The sequence below is a fragment of the Mobula hypostoma genome, chromosome 3, assembly GCF_963921235.1.
Source record: "Mobula hypostoma chromosome 3, sMobHyp1.1, whole genome shotgun sequence".
NCBI classification, from domain to species: Eukaryota; Metazoa; Chordata; class Chondrichthyes; order Myliobatiformes; family Myliobatidae; genus Mobula; species Mobula hypostoma.
The window spans coordinates 34,759,791-34,787,147 of NC_086099.1; the positions used below are offsets into that span (position 1 = coordinate 34,759,791).

The window sequence follows — 27,357 nt, forward strand, 5'->3', positions numbered from 1 at the left end:
ACGAGAAACCAAACGATACTTATCCGCCTTCATGTAGTTTATTTGGCAAAAAAAAAACTGACAGTATCACAGCGTCAAAGTATGAGGGGGAAGATACTCCGCCTAATCACAGCATTCGTGATAGCAACACAAATCCTCTTCCATCTGTCCCAAGCGATTCCATTCCAACCGGAAACATTACCAATTTCCGCTGACGAAATCTTTCTCGAAGCTTCTCCTCTTGCACCCACCCCCCCGCGCCCCCTCTCTAATTCCGTCTCATGAGTCACCCCTTACGGCTGCCAGCTCACCCTAACTTATTAGCTGCAGATTTTTTTTCAAATGATCGATGATCGACATCGTCGCTCACCAATCACCTCTGCGAGCTGGCGAATTGTCAGGGACGGTTTCCAAATGAAAACAACTTCGGGGCGGGGAGAACACGAACCATCCAATCAGCGCATGGGTAGGCGGGGCGGATAGCGTTCCAACGGGCGCAGCAGCATCGAGCAAGTTAGTGAGCACCAGAGCGTGGTTCCAGTTGACGTGTTGGTTTGAAGTAGACATAAACATTTAACGGTAATAAATGTTGTAGTTTACACCTGAAATACTTAAATTCAGATTAATTTTAACTTATATTTCGCATGTATCACGAATGAGCTTGATTATTGTCTATTTTCATACAAAATTGGCAGTTTCCTCTTACAAAAATTGTATGTTTTTGATAATGACTTGGAATTAATCACGAATGTGTACAATTGTGTATTCTTCTGGTTTCAGCAAAATCGCTGCTCTCTGGTGGGCTTTCAGAACAACGTTGCTGAAAAATCATGGGTAAAAATTATTATACCATTCTTGGCATCAACTCTGAGGCCAGTGACGATGAAATTAAAAAAGCTTATAGGAAAATGGCCTTGAAGTTTCACCCGGATAAGAACAAGGAGCCTAACGCTGAGGAGAAATTCAAAGAGGTAGCCGAGGCTTATGAAGTGCTAAGCGACCCAAAGAAGAGATCCATTTACGACCAATACGGGGAAGAAGGTGAGTGTCCTTGGAGTGAGCTGGTCCCTTGTCCTTGTTTCTACAGACACTGGTTTTCGGGAGCCGTCGCTGCTTGTCTGTGCAAGCAAAATGATGGTATCGCTTGCAGGTGGAATTTCTGCATGGAATTGTACAGTATGGAATCAAGCCATTCGACCCAACTGGTCCACGCCGACCAGTGGGCGCCCTTCCGTATTAATCCCATCGCCCAGCACTTGGTCCATACCCTCTGTGCCTAAGCGACTCCACGGCTCTTCAGTGCTGTCAGCGACAACGTTGTTAGGTATTGAAGGTTTTCATTTGTGTGACAGTGCCTTCTGAGCGCAGTTTGCTCTGATTTTCACTGTAATCCATCCCACATACATGATGCTTCACTTTAATTTTGAATGAGGGGCGTTTCAATGTAACCGATATGTGGCAATGACTCAAAATAACGAAGGTAAAGGTACTGGTTCTTGCCAATTAACTTGAAAAGAGCAAAGTAAGCAGGTCTGTAGAGGGAAATACACTTAGGGTCTTAATTTGTGTTTGGCAGTGATTGGTAGTGATGCGTGCTATCCAGTGTTCCCTACATCTGTTTTAATGTAGACATATGATAGTCGATTACCTTGCATCAGTGTGTATATATTAATGGCAGCATAGGACTTTGGCTAACCCATGTGGGAAAATAATAGGTGGTGCTAATGTTGGTGGTTCTAGGAAGCCAAATGGTATAAATAACACACACCAGAGACGGAGAGGTGAGGAACAAATGTGCTGCTGTTAATTTTGCTTGTAAGTTATCTACCCAGAATGCCCTCATACATTACTTTTAGTACATAACACACAGGGAAGCATGACACCAACCCGTAAGGATCAAAATATACATGAATACATAACGTATCCCTCCCCCTCCCCCATTATTTTAAAGGTTTCTCCTCCTTCCCATATACAGACCAACTGCTGAACTATTAACATTCAATGGAGTAATCGTCAAATTCAACCAGCAACAATTTTTTTCTCTAAACAAGGGAAAGAGGATAGACTGTTTCTCTAAACTAGGGAAAGAGGATAGACTGCTTCTATCCTAAACATAACCCTAAGGATTATTCTGCCCCATGTGCTAGTTAGCCTTCAGTGGCTAGTCATTAAGCTAGAGATTCAATCTGGAGGCCACCTGTTCCTGTGAGGGTACTGACAGCCTGGGAATAACGCCAAAAAGTCATTTTGTGGTGATACATGTATAGATCTTAAATTGGGCACTGCATTGTCAGTAGTGACCACCTCAGAAAGCCCAGTGTTGGGGGAGCACTGGCTCTGTCATTTGATCTTAACAGAAGTTTTGCAGTACTTGTCTCAGAATCTTGTACCATTTTTACAGCTGGATCTGGATTGGTCAGTCTGTATTGGCTTTTAGTAGCCTCAGAAGTGAGTAACAGTTGAATAGCATGCCTTCTCCAGATGTTGTGATTACTAGTTTCTTCTGTGTACCACACAGTACCAATTCGTATCAAAAGCAGGTATCCTCTTTGTTCCAGAGATGTAGTTTCAGGCAAGTACTGCCTTTCCTGCTGTGACACTTCTATATTGCGTTTTGGCACTTCTCTCTGCTTGGGTTTTCTGTTCATGTAGCACAATTTATTTTGTGTTTGGGGTGTCTAAGCAGGTCAAGCTGGGTCTTTGCATCAGTGCAGTGGCTGGAGCCATTTTGGTGTTGGTGTGAAGTGTGTTGTATGTCAGTAAGAAAGTGCTAAGACACTATTAGAGGAATACACTTCCTACTGAAGTCTTGAGGGCTTGTTTCATTGTTTGTACGAATCATTCAGTAAGACTGGATGATATGATACTGACTTGATATGCTGAATACCGTTTGCTTCCATAAATGTCTTCTAACAGGAATTGTGGGCCATTGTTGCTTTCAAGCTGTTGAGGAAGTCCAAAATGTTAATAGAAAACCTACAGCACAATACAGGCCTTTTGGCCCACAGAAATTACTAAACTTACCTATAGCCCTCTATTTTACTAAGCTCTATGTACCTATCTAAAAGTCTCTTAAAAGACCCTATCTTATCCGCGTCCACCACTGTTGCTGGCAGCCCATTCCATGCACTCACCACTCTGAGTAAAAAAAACTTACCCCTGACATCTCTGTACCTACTCCCTAGCACCTTAAACCTGTGTCCTCTTGTGGCAACCATTTCAGCCCTGGGAAAAAGCCTCTGACTATCCACATGATCAATGACTCTCATCATCTTATACACCTCTATCAGGTCACCTCTCATCCTCCATCGCTCCAAGGAGAAAAGGCCAAGTTCACTCAACCTATCTCATAAGGCATGCTCCCCAATCCAGGCAACATCCTTGTAAATCTTCTCTGCACCCTTTCTATGGCTTCCACATTCTTCCTGTAGTGAGGCGACCAGAACTGAGCACAGTACTCCAAGTGGGGTCTGACCAGGGTCCTATATAGCTGTAACATTACCTCTCGGCTCCTAAATTCAATTCCACAATTGATGAAGGCCAATACACCGTACACCTTCTTAACTACAGAGTCAACCAGCGCAGCTGCTTTGAGTGTCCTATGGACTTGGACCCCAAGATCCCTCTGATCTTCCACACTGCCAAGAGTCTTAAATGAATACTATATTCTGCCATCATATTTGACCTACCAAAATGAACCACTTCACACTTATCTGGGTTGAACTCCATCTGCCACTTTTCAGCCCAGTTTTGCGTCCTATCAATGTCCCGCTGTAATTTCTGACAGCCCTCCCCACTATCCACAACACCTCCAACCTTTGTGTCATCAGCAAACTTACTAACCCATCCCTCCACTTCCTCATCCAGGTCATTTATAAAAATCACGAAGAGTAGGGGTCCCAGAACAGATCCCTGAGGCACACCACTGGTCACCGACCTCCATGTAGAATATGACCTGTCTACAACCACTCTTTTCCTTCTGTGGGCAAGCCAGTTCTGGATCCACAAAGCAATGTCCCCTTGGATCCCATGCCTCCTTACTTTCTCAATAAGCCTTGCATGGGGTACCTTATCAAATGCCTTGCTGAAATCCATATATACTACATCTTCTGCTCTTCCTTCATCAATGTGTTTAGTCACATCCTCAAAAAATTCAATGAGGCTCATACGGCATGACCTGCCCTTGACAAAGCCATGCTGACTACTCTTAATCATATTATACCTCTCCAAATGTTCATAAATCCTGCCTCTCAGGATCTTCTCCAACAACTTACCAACCACTGAGGTAAGACTCACTGGTCTATAATTTCCTGGGCTATCTCTACTCCCTTTCTTGAATAAAGGAACAACATCTGCAACCCTCCAATCTTCTGGAAACTCTCCCGTCCCCATTGATGATGCAGTGATCATCGCCAGAGGCTCAGCAATCTCCTTCCTCACCTCCCACAGTAGCCTGGGGTACATCTCACCTGGTCCCTGCAACTTATCCAACTTGATGCTTTCCAAAAGCTCCAGCTCATCCTCTTCCTTAATATCTACATGCTCAAGCTTTTCAGTCTGCAAGTCATCACTACAATCACCAAGATCCTTTTCCATAGTGAATACTGAAGTAAAGTATTCATTAAGTACCTCCGCTATTTCCTCCGGTTCCATACATACTTTCCCACTGACACACTTGATAGGTCCTATCCTTTCACGTCTTATCCTCTTGCTCTTCACATACTTGTAGAATGCCTTGGGGTTTTCTTTAATCCTGCCCGCCAAGGCCTTCTCATGGCCTTTTCTGGCTCTCCTAATCTCCTTCTTAAGCTCCTTCCTGCTAGCCTTATAATCTTCTAGATCGCTAACATTATCTAGCTCTCTGAACCTTTTGTAAGCATTTCTTTTCTTGTACCCTACCCTGGTTTGCTTCCCTGTCACATTGGAACATTAAAGATGCAATGTAGCTTCTCAGTGCTTTTTTCAGATATTGTGCTCTTCATGATGGCAACTTCAGGCCATTTGCTGTGTGCATTCACTACAACCAAGACATATGACCTTCTGTAGATCCTGCAATATCTATGTGAATACTCTGCCATGGTTCTTCAGGCCATTCCCATGGATGCAAAGGAGCAAGTTGAGGAGTATTTCTCACTCGCTGCCGTGCTTTGGCCTTCTTTTCAATGTTTACATTAAGTCCTGGCCACCAGAAGTAGCTGTGTGCAATTTCTTTCAGACGCACCATGCCACAATAGCGTGTAGCTCATCAAACATTTGCTTTCTTAATGGTGGAGGAATGGCGTCACGGTAGCCCAAAAGTAAGCAACTTGCTTGGACTGAGCTTCTTCCATTGAGCCTGGTAAGATTTCAATTCTCTGGTTTGTTTTCCTTTCCATTCATGAGTTACCATGTCCACCACATTAAAGCTCAAAGTAAACTTTATTATCAGAGTACACTACGTACAACCCTGAGATTTTTTTTTCCTGCGAGCATACTCAGCAAATCTATAGAATAGTAACTATAACATGTTCAGTGAAAAATCAAGTAGAGCATAGAAGGCAAACTTTGCAAATATAAATAAATAATGAGCGTATGAAATAACAAGATAAAGAGTTCTTAAAGTGAGATCGTTGGTTGTAGGAACATTTCAGGAGATGGGTCAGTACATCTGAACTTGTGCTACAGTTATTGGAGTGGTAGATACTTGAAGTAAAAGATCTCTTCTGGGGATGGCTGTAGAGCCACGTAACAGCTCAGGGAAGTCTGGATAGTCCATCAGTATTCAAATGCTGCTCGAACCTTCTGTGCTTTATATCGTACTGATGTGCAGATAGTAACAGAGCCCAACGTTGCATTTGACTAGCAGCCAAGGAACAAATGCCTGCATGTGGACTAAAAATTGACACCAACATAAATCATTGTCCAAAGCAGAACTGATTGAATTTCTTAGTCCAAAGACAATTGCTTCCCATTCAATCTGGGCAAAGGGGTTTTCTGCCTTGCTTAATGTCCTTGATGCGAAAGCAATTGGATGCTCTTCACCCAACGCTATATGAGATAACTGTCCCCACACCACAGGATGATGTATGGCCAGCTGTATGGGCAATAATGGGTTAAATATGAGTGCTTCAGATTGTGATAAAACTGTTGACTTTTTAAAAGCCTCTTCACAGCGATCTGTCCACTGCTAGTGTGTTGATTTATTTAAAAGCTTATGAAGTGGCATGCTAGCTAGGTTAGGAACAAATTTTGTGCATGTAATGCCCTGGGTAAGATTTTTTTCTGCTAGACTGTGAGGTATTTTTATCTTAGCAGTTTTCTGTAAACGCAGTGTGTTCTGCTAGTGTGAGTTTTTTTGGCTTTGACTAAAGTTAAGGACCTATGTTGTCCAACTTTGGCATTTCATGTCAGCCAGTTGGGGTTGTCTTGGTACATGTGTCGTAACTTTCTGCCCAGTGGAACATCCGGGAGTGCTGGGTGGGAGCAGATTTCAGAAGGACAGTATTCTGTTTTTTTTGTTTTTTTTTGATGGGTGCTGCAGAGCAGGGCACAAAGGAAGATGCCACAGAATGCCTTTCAAAGGAGAGTCCCTGTTGTAAGAAGTGCTTTGTGCAGGTGAATGGCTCCAAGGAGGAAAGGACAATATTCCAGAGAGCCAGTTTGTTCAGGTGGTCTTCGAGGGAAATTCAGACAGTGGCGGGTGCCTTTACGCAGACCATGGGGTCAGTGCACGAGTATAATGATACACCTGACTGCTCCAGATATGAGATCCTACGTTTATGTGCACATTGTGCTGGGTTTACTGTAATGGGCCCTTTTCCCTTTCTTTTCTTTTCCTGTTAGCTGTTTGATAAAGTTGAAAATTGGTAAATATATATCCTTTATAATTTTATGTTGCTGTATGATCTGTCATTTCTTGGTGACCAATAATTGTGTGAGCAGTAATTACACAGTATTTGCTACAATCAATGTTCCTTAATCGGAAAATCCTAGCTGACCTGTTTGGTTGAACCTCAAATCATACTGACCCTAGACTTGTGCTATTTATGGAAGGTGGCCTTCTCACCGGTGAGAGGGTTGCACATAGTATGTTAGTAGTTCTAAGAAAGACCTTAATTGACTTGCATTCTGTGATGATAGAGTCTCCACGATTGCCTTCACCATTGATGGTACCTTGTCGATCACATAGCCCAAATATTCAATCAGAGATCGAATGAACTCACACTTTTTCTTCCAGACCCTTGGCCCTTGAGACTTTGCAGTGTGGCATCCAAGTTTTGTAGGTGTTAACACTAATTTTCTCCAGTAATGAGTAAGTTATCAAATAGCATTGCACCCCTGTCAACCTGCTCAGGATCTGGTCCATTGCTTGCTGAAAAAGTGGGAGAGCCAAGGTGATGCCAAATGAAAGCTTTCAGCTCGTGAATACTTCTTTGTGAATCACTTTGGTCAATGGTTCCTCTGACTTTGGCTCCACATCCATCTGCAAGTATGCTTGACACAAGTCAATTGTGCTAAATATCTGTCCTCCAGCCAATCCTGCAAAAGAGGTTATCAATGAGGATTTTCCATTCAAGTTTGTTAGTGTTTCCATACCAGGCTATAATGCAGCCAGTGAGTATACTCTCCACCACACATTTGTAGGAGTTTGTCAAAGTTTTAAATGTCATGCCAAATCTTTGCAAGCTTCTACGGAAGTAGAGGCGTTGCTGTGCTTTCTTCGTAATTGCACATAGTTTCTGAGCCCAGGATAGGTCCTCCAAAATGATAACACCGAGGAATTTAAAGTTGCTGACGTTGTCCACCTCTTATCCTCCAATGATGACTGACTCATGGACCCCAGTTTTCCTTCTCCTGAAGTCAATAATCAACTCCTCGGTCTTGCTGACATTGAGTAAGAGGTTGTTGCTCTGGCACCACTCAGCCAGATTTTAAATCTCCTATATGCTGATTTGTCACCACCTTTGATTTGGCCTACTACAGTGGTGTCGTCAGCAAAGTTGAATATGGCATTGGAGCTGTGCTTATCCCTCCCACGGTCATAAAGTGAGTAGAGCAGGGGATGAAGCACACAGCCTTGTGGTGCCCCTGAGCAGATGACTGTGGAGGAGGTGTTGTTGCCAATCTGAACTGACTGGCAAGTGAGGAAATCTAGATCCAATTACAGAAGGAGGTATTGAGGGCAAGGTGTTGAAGCTTATTGATTAGTCTTGATGGTATTCAATGCAAGTTGTAGTTGATCAAGAGCATCCTAAAATGTATGCACCTTTGCTGTCCAGATATTCCACCCTTAAGAGACAATGAGATGGCATCTGCTGTGAACCTGTTGCTCTGGTAGGCAAATTGGAGCAAATCTAAGTCACTTCAATGGGGGGAGTTGACTTGTTTCATTACCAACCACTCAGAACACTTCATCACTTTGGATGTAAGTGTTACTGGACGATGGTCATTGACGGAGGTTGCCACATTCTTAAGGCAGCGGAATTGGTGAAGTCTGCTTGAAGCATGTACGTACCTAAAACTACTGATGCAAGAGGTTAAAGCTTTCAGTGAACACTCCAGCCAGTTGATCAGCACAGGTCTTTAGTACTTGGTCAGGCTCCCTGCCTGGGCCAGATGCTTCTTGTGGGTTCACCCTCCTAAAGGCAGCTTGCATGTCAGCCTCAGACTGGAATCACAGGATCATCAAGGGCTGCATGAGTTCATGATGCTTCCTCCATGTTTTGATGATCAAAGCAAGCATAGAAGGCATTAAGCTCATCTGGAAGCAAAGCCCTGTTGTCACTTATGTCACTTGATTTTATTCTATAATAGGTGATAGTGTTCAAGCCCTGTCACAACTGTCGAGCATCCTTCATTGATTCACATTTAGTCTGGAACTGCTACTTCACCCATGAGATAGCTTTTCGAAGATCATACCTGGACCTCTTGCAACATTATTGGTCACCAGATTTGAATGCCTCTGATCTGGCCCGCAACAGATTGTGGATCTCATTGTTTGTAGGGCTTCTTGCTGGGAAAATTTGAAAGATTTTGTAGGGACACACTCATCTACAACTGTTCTATAAAGTCTGTGACAACCATGGTGTATTCACCCAGATCCACAGCCCAGTCCACCAACTCAAAGCAACCCCATAGACACTCCTGTGACCACCTCTTAGTTGTCCTAATCTCTGGAGTTTTGCTCTTTAGCCTCTGCCTGTATGCAGGTAGGAGAAGGACAGCAAAGAGATCAGAACCATTAAAGACCTATCCCTTTTTAGGACAGGAACCACTGGAGTTGTCCATTTGCTTACACATGCTCTTTCCAATACCTTACTCTGGACTAGTCTTTCCAATTCAGCCTTTACCTTTGGTTTGAGGGCATATGGAACTGTTCTTTGCTTCAGGCATGTGGGTGTTGTGCCAGGCTTAACAGTGATTCCTTTCAGACTGCCTGATGCTCTGTTGAATACTTCTGCATCTTTCTCCGATACTTGTTGACCAGTGCTCCCACCAATCAAGTGCACTTCATATCAGTTGAGTTTGACCTGCTCCAAGCACGAGTGATCCAGAAGCACTGAATAACGTCTTTTAAGGATGTACAGTGGAAGTTTCTTTCTCTGTTCATGAACATGTACTACTGTCCTCACTTGAGCAACTTCACCAGTGTAAGTCAATCTTGCCTCTTCTGGGATGAAATGTTGCAATTTCTCCTTGTAAGCTGACGCTGACACCAGTGATGATGCTGTACCGTGTCCACCTGCACCCTCACTGTGGCCCCTTCCAACCGGGGGAGGGGGGGGAGACACCTAATGTCTTTCTGTCCTGAAACAGATAAAACGTGCAAATCCTCTTCAACCACAGTGAAAGTCACTCAGTCCTTCCTCAGTATACCCTATCTTGCTCATGTTTCTTTTTGTTTTTCCAAAAGTGATTTTTCTTTGCAGTGCTTTTGGTTGACAGTGCCTTTTTACTTTTACAGGTGCATTCAATATGTCCTTTTTTTGCTACAGCCTCAGCAATCTAAATCCTTGTCTCAGTATTCTTTTGCTGATTGCCCAGTTTTGCTGCAATGGTAACATTAATTACCAATAGGTATCTTATTCTTAAACTCAGGAGAAACTTTATGAACTTGGGAAGATGCGCTTAATAGTTCTGCTTTTTTAGCTGCCATCTCCATGGATGTACTAATCTCAATTGCCGCCTTTAATGTTAGTCTGTCTTCTGTAAGCAAATGTTTCTAAATTGCCTCACTGCACAGACCACATGCAATCTATCAGGTAACGTGTCATTCAGCAACTGCCCAAAATCAATGATCAGACAGTTTCTTCAGCATTGCCACAAACTGTGAAATAAACTCACCACCTTCTTGATTCCTTTTACGAAATCTAAACCTGTCAGCAATAATCGAATTTTAAGGAGAATAGTGGTCTTTTAAGACTTTGACTATGTCCTCATGATGCTTATCGCCAGTTTTATCAGGTCGTACTAGACTGCATAATAATTAAACATTTTTGCACCCATCATAGTCAGAAAAGTTGGAATACGAATGTCATCTGAAATTTGATTTGACAGAGCAAAATATTCAAATCTTATAGTATATGAAATCCATTGCTCTGTCATTTCATCATGGGGTCCCATACTTCCAAACACAGTTGCCATTTTCAAACACAATCACATTCCAGAAAAGTTAACTACTCTTATCTGTCTATCTCTCCCCCCCCACCATTTGTTTTATGGAAATGTCCCATTTTTGTTCACTCCCCTCAAATTCTTCACTCACCCCACCTCCTGTGGCTATTTTATTTTTGGTTACCCACATTACACCACCAGCATTGCACATGGACTTGAGTATGCCCACAGGAAAATGAATCTCACGGTTGTATATGGTACCATATATGTACTTTGATAATAAATTTGCATTGAACTTTGCACTTTTCTAGCCGAAGGGAACAAAACAATAAATATCATGAAAATAAGAAAGTCTGCAGATGCTAGAAATGCAAAGCAGCACTCACAAAATGCTGGAGGAACTCAGCAAGTCAGACAACATCTATGGAAACGAATAAACAGTCATCTTTTCAGGCTGAGACCCTTCTTTGTTCTCCTTTACCTTTGTGTATAGGAAATGACATTAAACAATCTTGAACATAGTACCCTGAGATTCACTGTCTTGCGGGCATTCACAGTGAATACAAAGAAACACAATAGAATCAATGAAAAACCACACACAACTAAAATGGACAACCAATGTGCAAAAGACAAGCTGTGAATACAAAAAAAAGGAAAAAATAATAATAAATAAATAAGTTTAAAAGCGAGCAGAGTTGAAAAGGTGTCGGTTATTTCTTCTGCAGTTTGAACGGGGCACGACTGCGCAAGCACATGGAGGTCAGCCAGTGAGAACAGTGGGAAGAGTTTAAAAGGAAGTCAGATTTACAGAGTGGGCAATGGAGTAATGGGAAACAGAATAGGAAGGCTTTGGCTTAACGGGGCTTCGGTGATAAAGGGTCGAGGCCAGGTAGGTTATCTGTTTAAAATAAAAACAGAAAGTATGTGTGTGAGGCTGGTTTTTTGTGCTTGGTGTCAGATGTGGGAGGTCCTGGAGACTCCCGGGTGAGCACATCTGCACCAGGTGCATCAAGCTGCAACTCCTTAGAGACCGCATTAGGGAACTGGAGCTGCAGCTCGATGACCTTCATCTGGTCAGGGAGAGTGAGGAGGTAATAGAGAGGAGCTATAGGCAGGTAGTCACCCCGGGATCACAGGAGACAGAGAAGTGGGTAACAGTCAGGAGGTGTAAGCCGGTACTAGAGAGTACGCCAGTGGCTGTTCCCCTTGCATCTCCTGACTGTTACCCGAGGAGCAGATAGGGAGACAGATTCTGGAAAGGAGTAATAATAACAGGATAGTTTAGATTAGATTATGAGGACACTCAGTCTTCATTTATTGAGATTTAGAAATGCATGCATTAAAAAATGATACAACGTTCCTCCAGAATGATATCTCAAGAAAACACAGGAAAAACCAAGACTAAAACTGACAAAACCACATAATTATAACATATAGTTACAACAGTGCAAAGCAATACCATAATTTGATAAAGAGCAGACCATGGGCACGGTTTAAAAAAAAAGTCTCAAAGTCCCAATAGACTCATCATCTCACGCAGGCGGCAGAAGGGTGAAACTCTCCCTGCCATGAACCTCCAAGCACTGCCAACTTGCCGATGCAGCACCATTGGAAGCACCCGACCGCAGCGGACTCTTGAGTCCGTCTGAAAAATTCGAGCCTCCGACACAGCCTTTCAGAGCACCATCCTCTGCCAAGCGCTTCAACCCCACCCCAGCCGCTGAGCAACAAGCAAAGCTGAGGACGCGGGGACTTCTCCAGAGATTCTGGACCACACAGTAGCAGCAGCAGCAGCAAAGCAGGCATTTCAGAAGTTTCACCAGATGTTCCTCCGTGCTATCATGTCCGTCTCCATCAAATCAGGATTGTGCATGGCACCCTACTTGACAAATAAATAACAGACATCACCACCGGAGTGGCCGCTGCGAGCTGCATCGCGCTGCCATCTTCTCCTCCCGTTGTGGTGGGAGATTTTAATTTCCCAAATATTGATTGGCATCTCCCTAGAATGAGGGGTTCAGATGGGGTAGAGTTTGTTAGGTGTGTTCAGGAAGGTTTCTTGACACATTATGTACATAAGCCTACAAGAGGAGAGGCTGTACTTGACCTGCATTTGGGAAATGAACCTGGTCAGGTGTCAGGTCTCTCAGTGGGAAAGCATTTTGGAGATAGTGATCACAATTCTATCTCCTTTACCATAGCATTGGAGAGGGATAGGAACAGACAAGTTCGGAAAGCGTTTAATTGGAGTAAAGGGAAATAGGCTATCAGGCAGAAACTTGGAAGCATAAATTGGAAACAGATGTTCTCAGGGAAACGTACGGAAGAAATGTGGCAAATCTTCAGGGGTTATTTGTGTGGGGTTCTGAGAAGGTACGTTCCAATAAGACATGGAAAGGATGGTAGGGGACAAGATCCGTGGTGTACAAAGGCTGTTGTAAATCTCGACAAGAAGAAAAGAGCTTACAAAAGGTTCAAAAAAACTAGGTAATGATAGGAATCTAGAAGATTATAAGGCTAGCAGGAAGGAGCTTAAGAATGAAATTAGGAGAGCCTGAAGGGGCCATAAGAAGGCCTTGGTGGGCAGGATTAAGGTAAACCCTGAGGCATTCTACAAGTATGTGAAGAGCAAGTGGATAAGACGTCAGAGAATAGGACCAATCAAGTGTCACAGTGGAAAAGTGTGTATGGAACTGGAGGAAATAGCGGAGGTACTTGATGAATACTTTGCTTCAGTATTCACTACGGAAAGGGATATTGGCGATTGTAGGGATGACTTGCAGCAGACTGAAAAGCTTGAGCATGTAGATATTAAGAAAGAGGATGTGCTGGAGCTTTTGGAAAGCATCAAGTTAGAGAAGTCACCGGGACAGGACAGGATGTACCCCAGGCTACTGTGGGAAGCGAGGGAGGAGATTGCTGAGCCTCTGGTGAAAATCTTTGCATCATCAGTGAGGATGGGAGAGGTTCTGGAGGATTGGAGGGTTGCAGATGTTGTTCCCTTATTCAAGAAAGAGAGTAGGGATAGCCTAGGAAATTATAGACCAGTGAGTCTTACCTCAGTGGTTGGTAAGTTGATGGAGAAGATCCTGAGAGGCAGGATTTATGAACGTTTAGAGAGGCATAATATGATTAGGAATAGTCAGCATGGCTTTGTCAAAGGCAGGTCATGCCTTACAAGCCTGATTGAATTTTTTGAGGATGTGACTAAACACATTGATGAAGGTAGAGTAGTAGATGTAGTGTATATGGATCTTAGCAAGGCATTTGATAAGGTACCCCATGCAAGGCTTATTGAGAAAGTAAGGAGGCATGGGATCCAAGGGGACATTGCTTTGTGGATCCAGAACTGGCTTGCCCATAGAAGGGAAAGAGTGGTTGTAGACGGGTCATATCCTGCAGTGGAGTGCTTCAGGTATCTGTTCTGGGACCCCTACTCTTTGTGATTTTTATAAGTGACCTGGATGAGGAAGTGAAGGAATGGGTTAGTAAATTTGCTGATGACACAAAGGTTGGGGGTGTTGTGGAGGGCTGTCAGAGGTTTCAGTGGGACATTGATAGGATGCAAAACTGTGCTGAGAAGTGGCAGATGGAGTTCAACCCAGATAAGTGTGAGGTGGTTCATTTTGGTAGGTCAAATATGATGGCAGAATATAGCATTAATGCCAAGAATCTTGGCAGTGTGGAGGATCAGAGGGATCTTGGGGTCTGAGTGAATAGGACACTCAAAGCTGCTACGCTGTTTGACCCTGTGGTTAAGAAGGCATATGTTGCATTGGCCTTCATCAATCATGGGATTGAGCTTAAGAGCCGAGAAATAATGTTGCAGCTAAATAGGACCCTGGTCAGACCCCACTTGGAGTACTGTGCTCAATTCTGGTCACCTCACTACAGGAAGGATGTGGAAACCATAGAAAGGGTGCAGAGGAGATTTACAAGGATATTGCCTGGATTGGGGAGCATGCTTTATGAGAATAGGTTGAGTGAACTTGGCCTTTTCTCCTTGGAGCAACGGAGGATGAGAGGTGACCTGATAGAGGTATATAAGATGATGAGAGGCATTGATTGTGTGGATAGTTAGGGGCTTTTCCCCAGGGCTGAAATGGCTAGCACGAGATCATTGTTTTAAGATGCTTGGAAGTAGGTACAGAGGAGATGTCAGGGGTAAGTATTTTATGCAGAGAGTGATGAGTGTGTGGAATGGGCTGCCAGTGGCAGTGGTGGAGGCGGAAACGATAGGATCTTTTAAGAGACTCCTGGATGGATACATGGAGCTTAGAAAAATAGAGGGCTATGGGTAAAGTCTAGGTAGTTCTAAGGTAGGGACATGTTCGGCACAGCTTTCTGGGTCGAAGGGCCTGTATTGTACTGTATGTTTTCTATGTTTCTACAAAGAACATGAGTTGTAGAGTCCTTAAAAGTGAGTCCATATGTCGTGGAATCATTTCGGTGTTGGGGGTGAGTGAAGTTATCCCCTCTGGTTCAAGAGTTTGATGGTTGAAGGGTAATAACTGTATCTGAACTGCTTGTGTGGGACCTAAGACTCCTGTACCTCCTTCCTGATGGCAATGGCAATAAAAGAGCATGGGCAGGATGCTGGGGTTCCTTGGTGATGGATGCTGCCTTCATGTGACAGCATTCCTTGTAAATGTGCTCAGCAGTAAATGTAAGAGTGTTGTTTCTTCAGTCTGAATAATGGTAGTTCTGTTCTTCTTTAAACAAGCTCCCAAGCAATGAATGAATCTTGGTCTAGGACTGACCTTCCTTTTCAGGATCAGGTGGGTTATCACTGCCTTCCATGACGTGAAATGTGTTGTTTGGCAGCAGCAGTACAGTGCAAAAACATAAAGTTACTATGATTTCCAAAATAAATAGTGCAAAGAAAGGAAATATGAGATCGTGCTCATGGATCATTAAAACATCTGATGACAGTGGGAAAGAAGCTGTTCTTGAATCATTGAGTGTCGGTCTTCAGCCCCTGTGCGTCCTCTCTGATGGCATTACTGAGAAGAGGGTCCTTAATGATTGATGCTGTTTTCTTGAGTTACTGTCTCTTGGAGATCTTCTCAATGATGGGAGGCTAGTGCCTATGATGGAGCTGGCTGAGACTACAATCTACTGAAGTCTTTTATCTTTTGCATTTTTCTTGGGGGGGTGGGGAATCATTGAAGCCCTTTTGGGAGTGACTCTTTTTGACTCTTCATGAAAATTTGGGGAAAATTGCAACATCCTGTGTTCAAACGGCAATTGATAATTTGTTTTTCACTCTACCTTGATAGATTCTGAAATGGATGGTAAAGCCAACAAAGGACCTGATGGAACAGAAATGGAGCAGGATCATTCATCTGCCTGCCCCCTTGATGGGACAGGCAGATGGGTGATTTGTGAGCTGGTGTGTGCTATCTGCCATTTGCACAAAGCTTCTGTATGCTCCTAACAAATGGATTCTAGCGTGTCAATACCATCCATTTTGAAGAGTCTTGGATCAGGGATTCCATCAGATTGGGGGACGGGGGAATGTTACGTGTTCACAGGGAGGTGGTGAGAATATCCTCTCTCCCATTTTCTGAGTTGGAGTGTTTAAGTCTGGAATTGGGCACGTGAATTAAGGTCTCAGTGCCCAGGGTGCTGACCTGGGAGATGGTCTGTTTACTCTGCAGTGGAAAAGACAACACTTTAATTATTATTGAATATTTCCACGTAGGATATTCTGCAGGTGATGTGTTATTGAACACAGGAATAGGAGCAGGAATATGTCACCAGGTCACCTAAAGCCCATCATTGGCTCATCTGTCCCATGCTTCAACTCCTGTTAGGTGCCAGTTCCATGGAGCCCTCAGTTCACTGATCTTCTCTACTGTTAGCATTAAAAGAATATTATCTGGCATGGAATTAATTAAGCAGGAGATTAAATTATCTGGCATGGAATTAATTAAACAGGAGATTAAAATGAAGTATGTTCAGCTGTTATACAGTAAACTGCTAAACAATATTAAATTGCAACCACAATCTTTAGATGCTAGGTTTCAATATTGTGAAGAAGACAGGTAATGAAAAAAACTTAAATATCTTAAAAGTTTGGGCTATCTGGAAAATTTCCTTTTTGTTAATAAATTGTAACATTTACAAAATGTCCTGAAGAAGGGTCTTGGCCTGAAACGTCGACTGTTTATTAATTTCTAGAGATGCTGCCTGACCTGCTGAGTTCCTCCAGTATTTTGTATCTGTTGCTCTGGATTTCCAGCATCTGCAGAATCTCTTGTGTTTAACATTTGCAAATGCCTGATACACTAGGTAGGAAAAATATATTAGTAAAAAAGGAAATAAATCATTTACTGAAAATGGTTTGCTTTGAAAATTGCATTCATTTTTGAAATTATTACAGTAATTTTAAACTCTGATGTGAAGAAAAATGGATACAGCACATTTTTCTTTTCATTCTGTGAGTTTTAGTTGTGATCTATTGGAGCCCTTCCAGGGGAAGACTGAACATATCTTTGGACAACCTCCTGTTCCCAAGGAGGCTTTCTTTCCACTTCTATATCTGGAAATGTTTACAGTTTTCCATTTTAGTTTATGTAATGCTTGGATTGTACCCAACAAATCAGAATGTGATGACAATTTAAGGAAAAAATTCCAAATGCCAGAAATTTTAAAAACAAAAATGCTAGAAACAGTTAATATTTCTGGTCCAAGTTCCTGCCTGGCCTGCTGAGAGTTTCCGTTTTCTGTTTTTGAATTCAAATGTGATTTCTGGACGTTTCAGAAATAATGATCATTTGTCATTTGACTTATCCATTAAGGTCCTCATTAGCAAGGGCATACTATTTTTGGATCTGTACACTCTGAAGGATGATCACGTATGACTGGGAGTGTGGACTGTCTGTATGGCTAAAGAAGGGGTTAGAGCCATCAAATATCCCAAATATGGGCCAAAGTGCTTGCATGTTTCAGCAATTTTGACAATGTAAAGAACATTTTTATAAAAGCATAACAAGAATAAGATTCAATGCCCTGCCATCATCATAGTCCAGATGCCCAAGTTTTACTATACAGTAGTGAGGTGGATAGTTTGTAAGGCAGTGCTCCCTTTCCACCATTTGCACAGGGTTTCTGTATGCCTCTGATCTTAAGGGTCTCAATGTCACACTGAATGCATATTCTTCATTTTAGTGATGATTTGCCAGATGTTCTTGGATGTTAGTTACAATGTTACACTTCTTCAAGAAGGCTTTGAGCACATTTTGGATAATTTTTATTTGTCCATGTGGTAATCTCCTCGTATAACTCAGAAAAGCATGCCTGTTTTGGTAATCTGGTGTTCGGTATGCAAGTGATTTGGTCAGCCCCACATGGTCAACTGAATGTAACTAGGGTATATTGCTAGGAATGCTGGCCTGGGAGAGAATGGTGAAGGTGATTTACTTATCCTTCCAAAGAATTTGGACAAACTTGCAAAGACAATGTTGTTTGTATTTTTTGCAGTACTTTAGGAAGCCTAATATAGGTAATCCAAGTCTCAAAAGCATCTACAAGGGCAGAGTTTACTACTGCACAGTATATTATGAGTATTTGAAGTCTTAATCTTCAAATACTATTTTCCTCAATTGATTAAATGTTAAAGTGGCACATTGAAAGCTTTAGTGAATTTAACTGTCCATCTGCCTTGACTGAAAGCTATTCCTATTATATAAAAAGTTTTTATTGTGAAGCCTTTATTGCCAGGGGGCAGTTTAGGTAGTAGAGCAAGTTAGTAGAAGACTTTAGTTTAGTAGGTGTTGACTGTTAAGGTTCTCCTGTATGCTTTAATGGATGAGTTGATGCTTGGAATTCAACCTTTCAGTATGTTCATATGATAACAACCACTGAGGTTTGGTTGGCCTCACTTTTACAGTGTAATTGCTGCAATCTGAAAATTTTGTTTAAGTCCAGGCTTTTGGTGGTGAAGTGCAATTGTACTATGGCTCAGCCAGCTTCTGTTACGGGCACAACCCTTCCCACCATTGAGAACAACTTCAAGAGGCAGAAAAAGGAAATTTGCCAGAGTTTTCATTGATCGGTTGATTTTTTCCATAGCTGACCATGTGATTCTGTTTGATATTTATGTCTGTACAAAAAAGAAATTTTTGTATCCAGTGAATGGCCTTGCGTTCAATGAGAAACTGCTATTCATCCATGTGCAAGTCCCAGAATATGGCACTGGCTTTAAATGGCAATGGAAACTTCTGGGCTCTTCCTCAGAACTTTCCAAAAAGTTGTGACCCCAAGGTTCCAAACAGTTGTTTTTTTTTAAAAGTTAAAGAGGTTTTGAGGATATCTTGAATCTTCTCTTTTCACTTGAGAGTATTTGGAATAAGATCTAATTAGGGTGGCTTATATAAGGAATGGGATTTCACAGAGTAGTTGTAATGTGGTGGAATGGGAGAAATGTAAAGTGGAATTTTTTTTGTATGAGCAATGAGACATTGCTACTACCCTAATTACTATGGATAAAGTATTGGAGCAGCCTGGGGCTCAAGACAGACAAGTCACCAGAGCCTGATGGGCTGCATGCTGAGGTTTTAAAGGACATTCCTGCAGAGATAGTGGACCCATTGGTTAATTTTTTTTAATTCACTAAACTTCAGGATTGATACCTGGTACCAGTTTTCTCCAATGAACAACATGAAAAGCTAACTTTAAGAAATCTGTGGAAAACATCACTGTAATAGTGGTGCATTTTGGATATGAGTGATTATTGTTGCAGTATGTTAAGGGGTCAATAATTGATATAAGAAATTGAACTGAGTAGAATATATTCATTAAAACCGGTATTATTTAAAATGCTTAATTGACACATAACAATGACCTCCTTCCTTTCATCAAGAAAGCAATACAGTATTTGTGGTAATAGTCATTTGCCTTTTAATGTCTATCCTGTAAGTTTCTATTCCACCTTTTTAAAAGTTTGTTTCAGTCATAATAATAATACAATCTTTTCACACACCATCTTGTAATACTCAGTTATAGAAAGGGAACAAGGAGAATACAAAGAAATATAGAAGATTCAAGAAGAGGCAAAAAAGGAATATAAAGTGGGAAATTTGAAATGTTCCTTTTGGCAAGAAGAACATTAAACTAGCAAATCTGTGAAATGCAAAGTGTTTTACATAAGGCTCGTACGCACATATAAATAAGGAATGCAATGTGCTCTTTCCGAGCGATCTAATACATAGTGGACATGGCTATTGAACAACCAGCCCAGCATCAATGTTAAATGATTTGAAGCAGTTTTAGCAGGTAGGCCAGCACTGGAAAAGGTAAAACTAGATCTTTTGTGGTGAGCTGTTATTTTGTGGCAATCATAAACACAAGATGATGGCTTGCACTTTAGTGACACAGCACCAAAACTATTGAGGCTGCTTACTATCACATCTGAATTTTATAAAATGCAATGAAACTTTTGTGTACTTTGACAGAATTTCTGGTGTATATAGTGAAGATGTCTGATGTAACCTTGATTAAGAGCATGAATTATTACATTAGAAAAATCATAATTGAGAAATAAATCCTTCAATTTGAAGTAAAACACTTTGAATAGTCCTGCGTTTCTGAATATATTTTGGAATATATGCATATATCTGAATTAAATTCTGGAACATTCTGTTGACTGTACAATTGCGGTTTTCAAATATAATGCAACTAAAATTTAACATTAGAATTTTACATTAGTACTATTAAATTTCCCTTGTTGAAGGGAACTTCTTTAATCCATGCTCTTTAAACATTTTACCTATGATAGATATCCTGGAATCTTATCCATTGAGCATTTTCTTAGTTTGGATGATATCGTAGAAATACGCATTTAATTAGATTTTCATGATATTGGTAAAATTACAAATGGTTAATCTCTGCTTCCATATTCCATCTTGTAAAGCTTAATGTGAAATATGATCACATCATATGAATAAACTTAATTAATTTTTTTTTAATTTATAGGTCTGAAGGCTGGAGGAGCCTCCACTGGTGGCCCTGGAAACACGTTCCATTACACTTTTCATGGTGATCCACATGCTACCTTTGCATCCTTCTTTGGTGGGTCAAGTCCCTTTGATATTTTCTTTGGAACTCAAGGACGCTCCACTAGAATGGCTAATGGCTTTGGACATGAAGACATGGACATTGATGATGATGATGATCATGATCCCTTCAATGAATTTAACCATTTTGGTTTTAATGGAATGAATGGATTTAATCGACGGCATCCAGACACTCTCCATACTCGAAGGAAGGTGCAGGATCCTCCAGTAATTCATGAACTTAGAGTATCCCTTGAAGAAATCTATCATGGTTGTACCAAAAGAATGAAGATCACACGTAGACGATTGAACCCAGATGGCCGAACCACAAGGACTGAAGACAAGATTCTGAATGTTGTTATTAAAAGAGGTTGGAAAGAGGGCACAAAGATCACATTTCCAAGAGAAGGTGATGAAACGCCAACCAACATCCCAGCTGATATAGTCTTTATTCTGAAAGATAAACCTCATCTTCGTTTCAAAAGGGATGGATCCAATGTAGTTTATGTAGCCAAGATCACTCTTAGAGAGGTAGGTTAAATAAGTTTCTATTAATTCCTCGGGACCAATTTATTTAATTTTTTTTGTTACCTGATATCACTACAGAAGATTAGCTTCAAGATAATATAATGCCTCTTTTTGTGTGCTGTGTATTCTAGTTAGTTTTTAAAAAAGACATGTGAAATACGGATGGATAGGCTTCCACATGCCTATAAAGTCAATTTCTGTGCATAGGGGAACTCTCTGGGAACTAGAGAGGTGCCCTATGCAAAATTTCCTTAAATAATTTACAAGTCAGCTACACTGAAGTAACTTGAAGTACCTTTGCAAATGGTGGTGAAATTTTAGGTTCATGAATTTCACAATTCTATGTAGTTTATGCTGTATGTGATCACTTGCTCCTGCTAAGTACAAAAATCTTGGAGTATGTGTAATTTCATTTATCCAACATAAAATGATTTGGTGCTATGCCAGGTGCATTTAGTACTTAATTAAATAGAGTAGATGATGTAAACGTGACATTTTAAATAAGTAACTTCAGGGAAAGTTTAGACAGGATAGTATACCTAGGAATAAATCATAATGAATCAAGAACTTTCTCAGCTCAGTATCAGTGAAAGAACATTTTTTTTCCAAAAGATGTGGCAACAACCATTACTGAAGTATTAATCCAGCACCAGCGGAAGTTTACAACAGAAATTGACTTTTGGAAATTGAAGTATAATTAGTATTGTATAGCAGATCTCCCTGGCAGACTTAAACAAAAAAACAGCACCTTATGTTTTGAAATTGGTGGTAGGATGTCCTGAAGGATACAATGAACAGAACAGGAATATTGGTATAAAAATAAATTTGGGCATGAAACACTGTTTAATGTAGAGAAACAATCCATTTGAATTGGGCCTTAATGCAGGTCATTGTAAACTAGCCATGACTGGGAAATTTATAAACATACGCAATTCTGTAGATGCTGGAGATCCAGAGTAACGCGTACAAAATACTGGAGAAACTCAGCAAGTCAGGCAGCACCTATGGAAATGTATAAACAATTGATGTTTCGGGCTGAAACCCTTCATCCGTCCTGACATGCTAAGTTCCTCCAGCATTGTGTGTGTGTATTAATCAGGAAATTTATGTTGGTTTCCTTTTGCAAATGCCCCTTCTTTAAAACTGGTTAATGGGATAAACCCAGCTACCTGCATGCATGCTTTATTAAATACATACATACCTTCTCAATCATCATGTGCATCCTTGCCTTAAAAAAAGGAAGAAGAAAGCAAACCCCTTCCAAGTGCTATTTTATATACCCAGGATATTTGAAACTGGACACCAGGCATCTATCTAATAAGCAGCTGCAGTTTCTGAACTAACCAATCACAATAGAAGCGACTTTTGACACTCAGAATAAGGAACGCCCCCACAGGAGATATATATAGTCAGTGACCAAATGTCCAGAATAGGGAAGAAATGTGATCTAAGAGACTTTGAATGGAATGTTTGTTGGTGCCATACGGGGTGTTTTGAGTATTTCCTAGGATCTTCATGCACAGCAGTCCCTCGAGCAGGATCCCACCCCAAACTCTTTAGTTAATGGTAAGGGTCATGACATAAAAAAAGAGTCTAGAGTATGATATACGTTAACGATCTGGAAGAGGCAACCAAGTGTAGTGTATCTAAGTTTATTGCTGATACTAAATTGAGGGGTAAAGCAAATTGTGGAGAAGATACGGAGAGTCTGCAGAGAGATAGGTAGGTTAAGTGTGTGGGCAAGGGTCTGGCAGATGGAGTGCAATGTTGGTAAATGCAAGGTCATCCACTTTGGAAGGGAAAATGAGAGAGATTATTATTTAAATAGTAAAAATTTGCAGCATGCTGCTGTGCTGAGGGACTTGGGAGTGCTTGTGCATGAATCACTAAAGATTAGTTTGCAGTTGCAGCAGGCTATCAAGAAGGCCTTTATTGCCAGAAGAATTGAATTTAAGAGCAGGGAGGTTATGCTGCAACTGTACAGGGTACTGGAGTACTGCATGCAGTTCTGGCCTCCTTACTTGAGGAAGGGTATACTGGCTTTAGAGGCGAGGTGCAGAGGAGGTTAGCCAGGTTGATTCCAGAGATGAGGGGGTTAAACTATGAGGAGAGATTGAGTCGCCTGGAACTGTACTTGCTGGAATTAAGAAGAATGAAAGGAGATCTTACAGAAACGTAAAATTATGAAAGGGATAGATAAGATTGAGGCAGGAAAGTTGTTTCCACTGGTGAGATTAGAACTGGATGACACAGGCTCAGGATTCTGGGGAGTAAATTTAGGATGGAGATGAGGAGGAACTGCTTTTCCCAGAGAGTGGTGAATTGTGGAATTCTCTGCCCAATGAAGCACTGGAGGCTACCTCAGTAAATATACTTAAGACAAGGTTGGATAGATTTTTGCATAGTAGGGGAATTGAGAGTTATGGGGAAAAGGCAGGTAGATGGAGATGAGTCCATGGCCTGATCAGCCATGATCTTAGTGAATGGCTGAGCTCAATGGGCCAGATGGCCTACTCCTGCTCTTATTTCTTATGTTCTTATTATGAGTTTACAGAGAATGGTGCAAAAATACAAAAACATGCAGTGAGCCATAGTTTTGTGGGCAAAAGCACCTTGTGATTGAGAGAGGTCAGAGGAGAATGGCCAGACTGGTTCAAGCTGACAGGACGGCAACAGTAGCTCAAATAACGGAGGTGTGCAGAAGAGCATCTCTGAATGCACAACATGTCGAAACTTGAAGTGGATGGGCTACAGCATCAGATCATGAACATCCACTCAGTGGCTACTTTACTAGGTACAGGAGGTATCTAATAAGGTAGCCATTGGGTGTAGAGTTGAATGAGCCAACTTTCTCTTCCTTCACTGGGTGGTTTTGCAAAGTAAAGCCTGATGTTTGTGATATAAACCTCAGGCAGCTGATTTCTGAGACACTGCCCTCAGACACCCTGAAAGACGAATGGGAAGCTAGACTAACTTTCTGCCCAGTTCATGAAAGCTCTCATGGTTTCCCTGTATTGGAGAAATTTAAAATTTATTAAAATTGCTTAAATTTTATTGTAAATTTAAATGAATATAAAACCCAATTAACTGCATGAAAATAAGATTTTTTTTTTAAAACTGTGCCTGTTTCCCCATCTAATCTACAGGGCAGGGAATCCTCATGCTCATGCAGTTTCAAATAGATTGCCACTCTAGTGTAAGGTCTGGCAAATGATACAGAAAGCACTCTCTGCGAATAGATATGTTAATCATTTAATGTGTCAATAATCTAAAGCCAGCACATCCTTGACTTGTAGTGTGTCTACATGATACTGAGATTGACTGACTCGGGCAGCTATGTGCTAGCAATTTCCTTTGGAGCCACCAAAATTCCGATATATTTATAATCGGGGTATGTGTATGTCACCATATACTATTGAGATTCATTTTCTTGCAGGCATTCATAGTGGAACAAAGAAATACAATTGAATCGATGAAAAACTAAACACAAAGACAGACAACTGATGTGCAAATTTAAAAAATCAAATAATAAATAAAACTGAGAGCATGAGTGGCAGAGTCATTGAAGGTGCGTCTATAGGTTGTGGAATCAGTTCATTGTTAAGGTGCGTTAAGTTACCCACTCTGGCTTTGGAGCCTGATGGCTGAAGGGTAATAACTGTGCCTGAACCTGATGGTGTGGGTCTTGCATCGCCTGTACCACCTCCCCAATGGCAGCAGTGAGAAGAGAGCGTGGTCTGGGTGGTGTGGTCCATGATGATGGATGCTGCTCTCTTGTAAATGTGCTCAGTGGTGGGGTGGAGCTTTTACTGTGACGGGGCTGTATCCCTTGATTCGCCTCATTGCAACATTAAAAATTATCCCAAGAATCTTGCACCATGTATGGTTTATGTCAGCACATAAAGATCAATATGAATATCCTGCCGTGGTCAATTGGGTTCCTTCTGGGTAGCTAGAACAGCTGCAATTAAAACTTCCTTTGCACATTCCCTTCTTCCATTTCTTTAATAGACCTCTGCCTCCTCTATGCTTTCTGCATCATGCACAACATCAGTGACAGATTGACCATCCATCCTCCTCCCAAATCATCTGCTTTGTTGTGCAGCCTACTTAGATTGTCTCCTTTGTGTCAGACTTGAACACTTCTAGACAATGGGTCTTTAGTAATAGATCTGTAGCTGTAGTTATCTTAAATCTCAATTTCTATCCTGTTTTCCTCGTTCCTTCTCTCCTTACTGCACAGTCCTTCTGAATACCCAAACATGAAGTTCCATAGAGACCAGGTTTAAATTCTCCGATTGCTTTATCATGTTCTTGACATCTATTGCTTATTTATAATAATTATTATTATTTCTTTTTTACACAGTTTGTTGTCTTCTGTGCTCTGGTTTAACACCATAGTTGGGCAGTCTTTCATTGTCTTTGTTATAGTTATTATTCTATAGATTTATTGAGTATGCCCAAAAGAAAATAAATCTCCAGGTTGTATACGGTGACATATATGTACTTTGATTATAAAATTTACCTTGAACTTTGAGATTTGAACTTATATCAAAAAAGTCCAGGCCACTGAATACTATCTCAGTAATTTAATTACTATATATTAGGGGAGTGTATGAGGAAACAGAGGTGGCAAGCATAAGGATTTAAGGTACTAGGGCATGAAATGTGGGTTGTTAGCTCCAGAATATTTCATTTTGGAAATGGTAAATAAAAATGATTTTTATCAGCCAAAGAGTTGGGGTTGGAGTGAAGGCACAAGTTGCTGTGCCTTCTGTACTTTACAATGTGAAAGATTTGGCAACCCAAACTTTGAAATTAGTTCAAATTCCAGCAACACAATTGGGGAATTTAAATTCAAGTAACTAAGCGAATCTGAAATAAATCCTGGTGTCGATGGAACTCCTCATCTGGGTAAGCATAGCATTGTTGCCTCTCAGCTTCAGTTGTGACATCAGATGCTACGTCTTTGAAGTTTGCAGATTTTCTGTTCTCTGACTACATGGTTTCCTTCCATTAGTGTAATTTAGTGGCAAAAGAATCAAAAGGGTGTTTTGTGTGTTGGGTATAGGGCAAGTGAAAACATAGAACAGTACAATACAGTGTGGACCCTTTGGCCCATGATATAGTGCTCTGCTTTAAACCTATTTCACGATCATTCTGTTCCTTCCCTCCTACATAGTCCATAACCCTCAATTTTAAGAGACTTTTAAATGTCCCTAATGTATCTGCTTTTACCACCATCCACAGCAGTGTGTTTCTGGCACCTGCCATTCTCTGTTTTTTTTTTAAATATCCCTGACATCTCCTTAAACATTCCTCCCCACACCTTCAAAGCACAGCTCTGGTATTAGCCACTCCATCTCTTGGGGGGGGGGCGGAGAATGTGCTGTCTGTCCACTCTATTGACGCCTGTTATAATTTATACACTTCTCTCAAGTCTACATGAATAATTTGAAACTACAAGTTTGTTTCACTGGTATCTTGCCTGGACGCAGTGAACTAAATGGCCGCTTCTTGCATTGTTATAAGTACTGGATTGTAATTCAGAAACCAGTATACATCATGAGCAATACACACAGAGAAATAAGACAGAGAAACAATTTATATCATGTAGTTTGTGAGGAGCAGGCCATGCCTCACAAGCCTGATTAAGTTTTTCAAGGAGGTAACAAAGCAAATTGATGTAAGTAGAGTATCTGTTTAGCCTCCCAATCAGGGTCACAGGAAGCCATGGTTTGCAGGTGGTGGATGGTTTTACAAGCAGATTCTACAATTGGAATTTATGGTTGTAAAACTAAAAACGTTGGGCAGGTGAATCTGCTGATCAATGGCCAGTGTTACCTGTCCAGTATGGACAGTGCAACTGAAGAAGGCAATAGGAAACCTCTTCAGTATTCCTCCCTTGTACAGTCATGAACTCAAATCAACTACGGTCTCAGCTCAAAGATGTGAATGGAGCTTTCACCGAAGGAGCCTCGTCCGGTAGAGGATCTCATCCGCCACAGGTGAACCTCGACCGCTATCCAGCGACTGTCAGCAGAATAAAGGCAAAGAAGATCAGACTAGCAACCTGGAATGTAAGAACCCTTAACCAACCTGGTAAACTAGACAACATCAAACAGGAAATGGAAAGATTAAAAATCAACATCTTGGGAATGTGTGAGATGAGGTGGAAAGGAGCTGGTAAAACAAGCTC

The 27,357-nt window shown here is 41.3% G+C and overlaps 1 protein-coding gene across 1 annotated transcript in view; it reads left to right on the forward strand.

The window, feature by feature from the left end:
* Window positions 1–496: 496 nt before the first annotated feature.
* Window positions 497–27,357, forward strand: part of dnajb5 (DnaJ heat shock protein family (Hsp40) member B5) — a 54,088-nt gene continuing 27,227 nt past the window's right edge. The window contains exons 1-3 of the mRNA XM_063042875.1: window positions 497–558; window positions 760–1,020; window positions 20,551–21,161. Of these exons, the coding sequence (XP_062898945.1) occupies window positions 810–1,020; window positions 20,551–21,161 (822 nt within the window). The 5' untranslated portion in view covers window positions 497–558; window positions 760–809. The remainder of the gene's footprint in view (window positions 559–759; window positions 1,021–20,550; window positions 21,162–27,357) is intronic.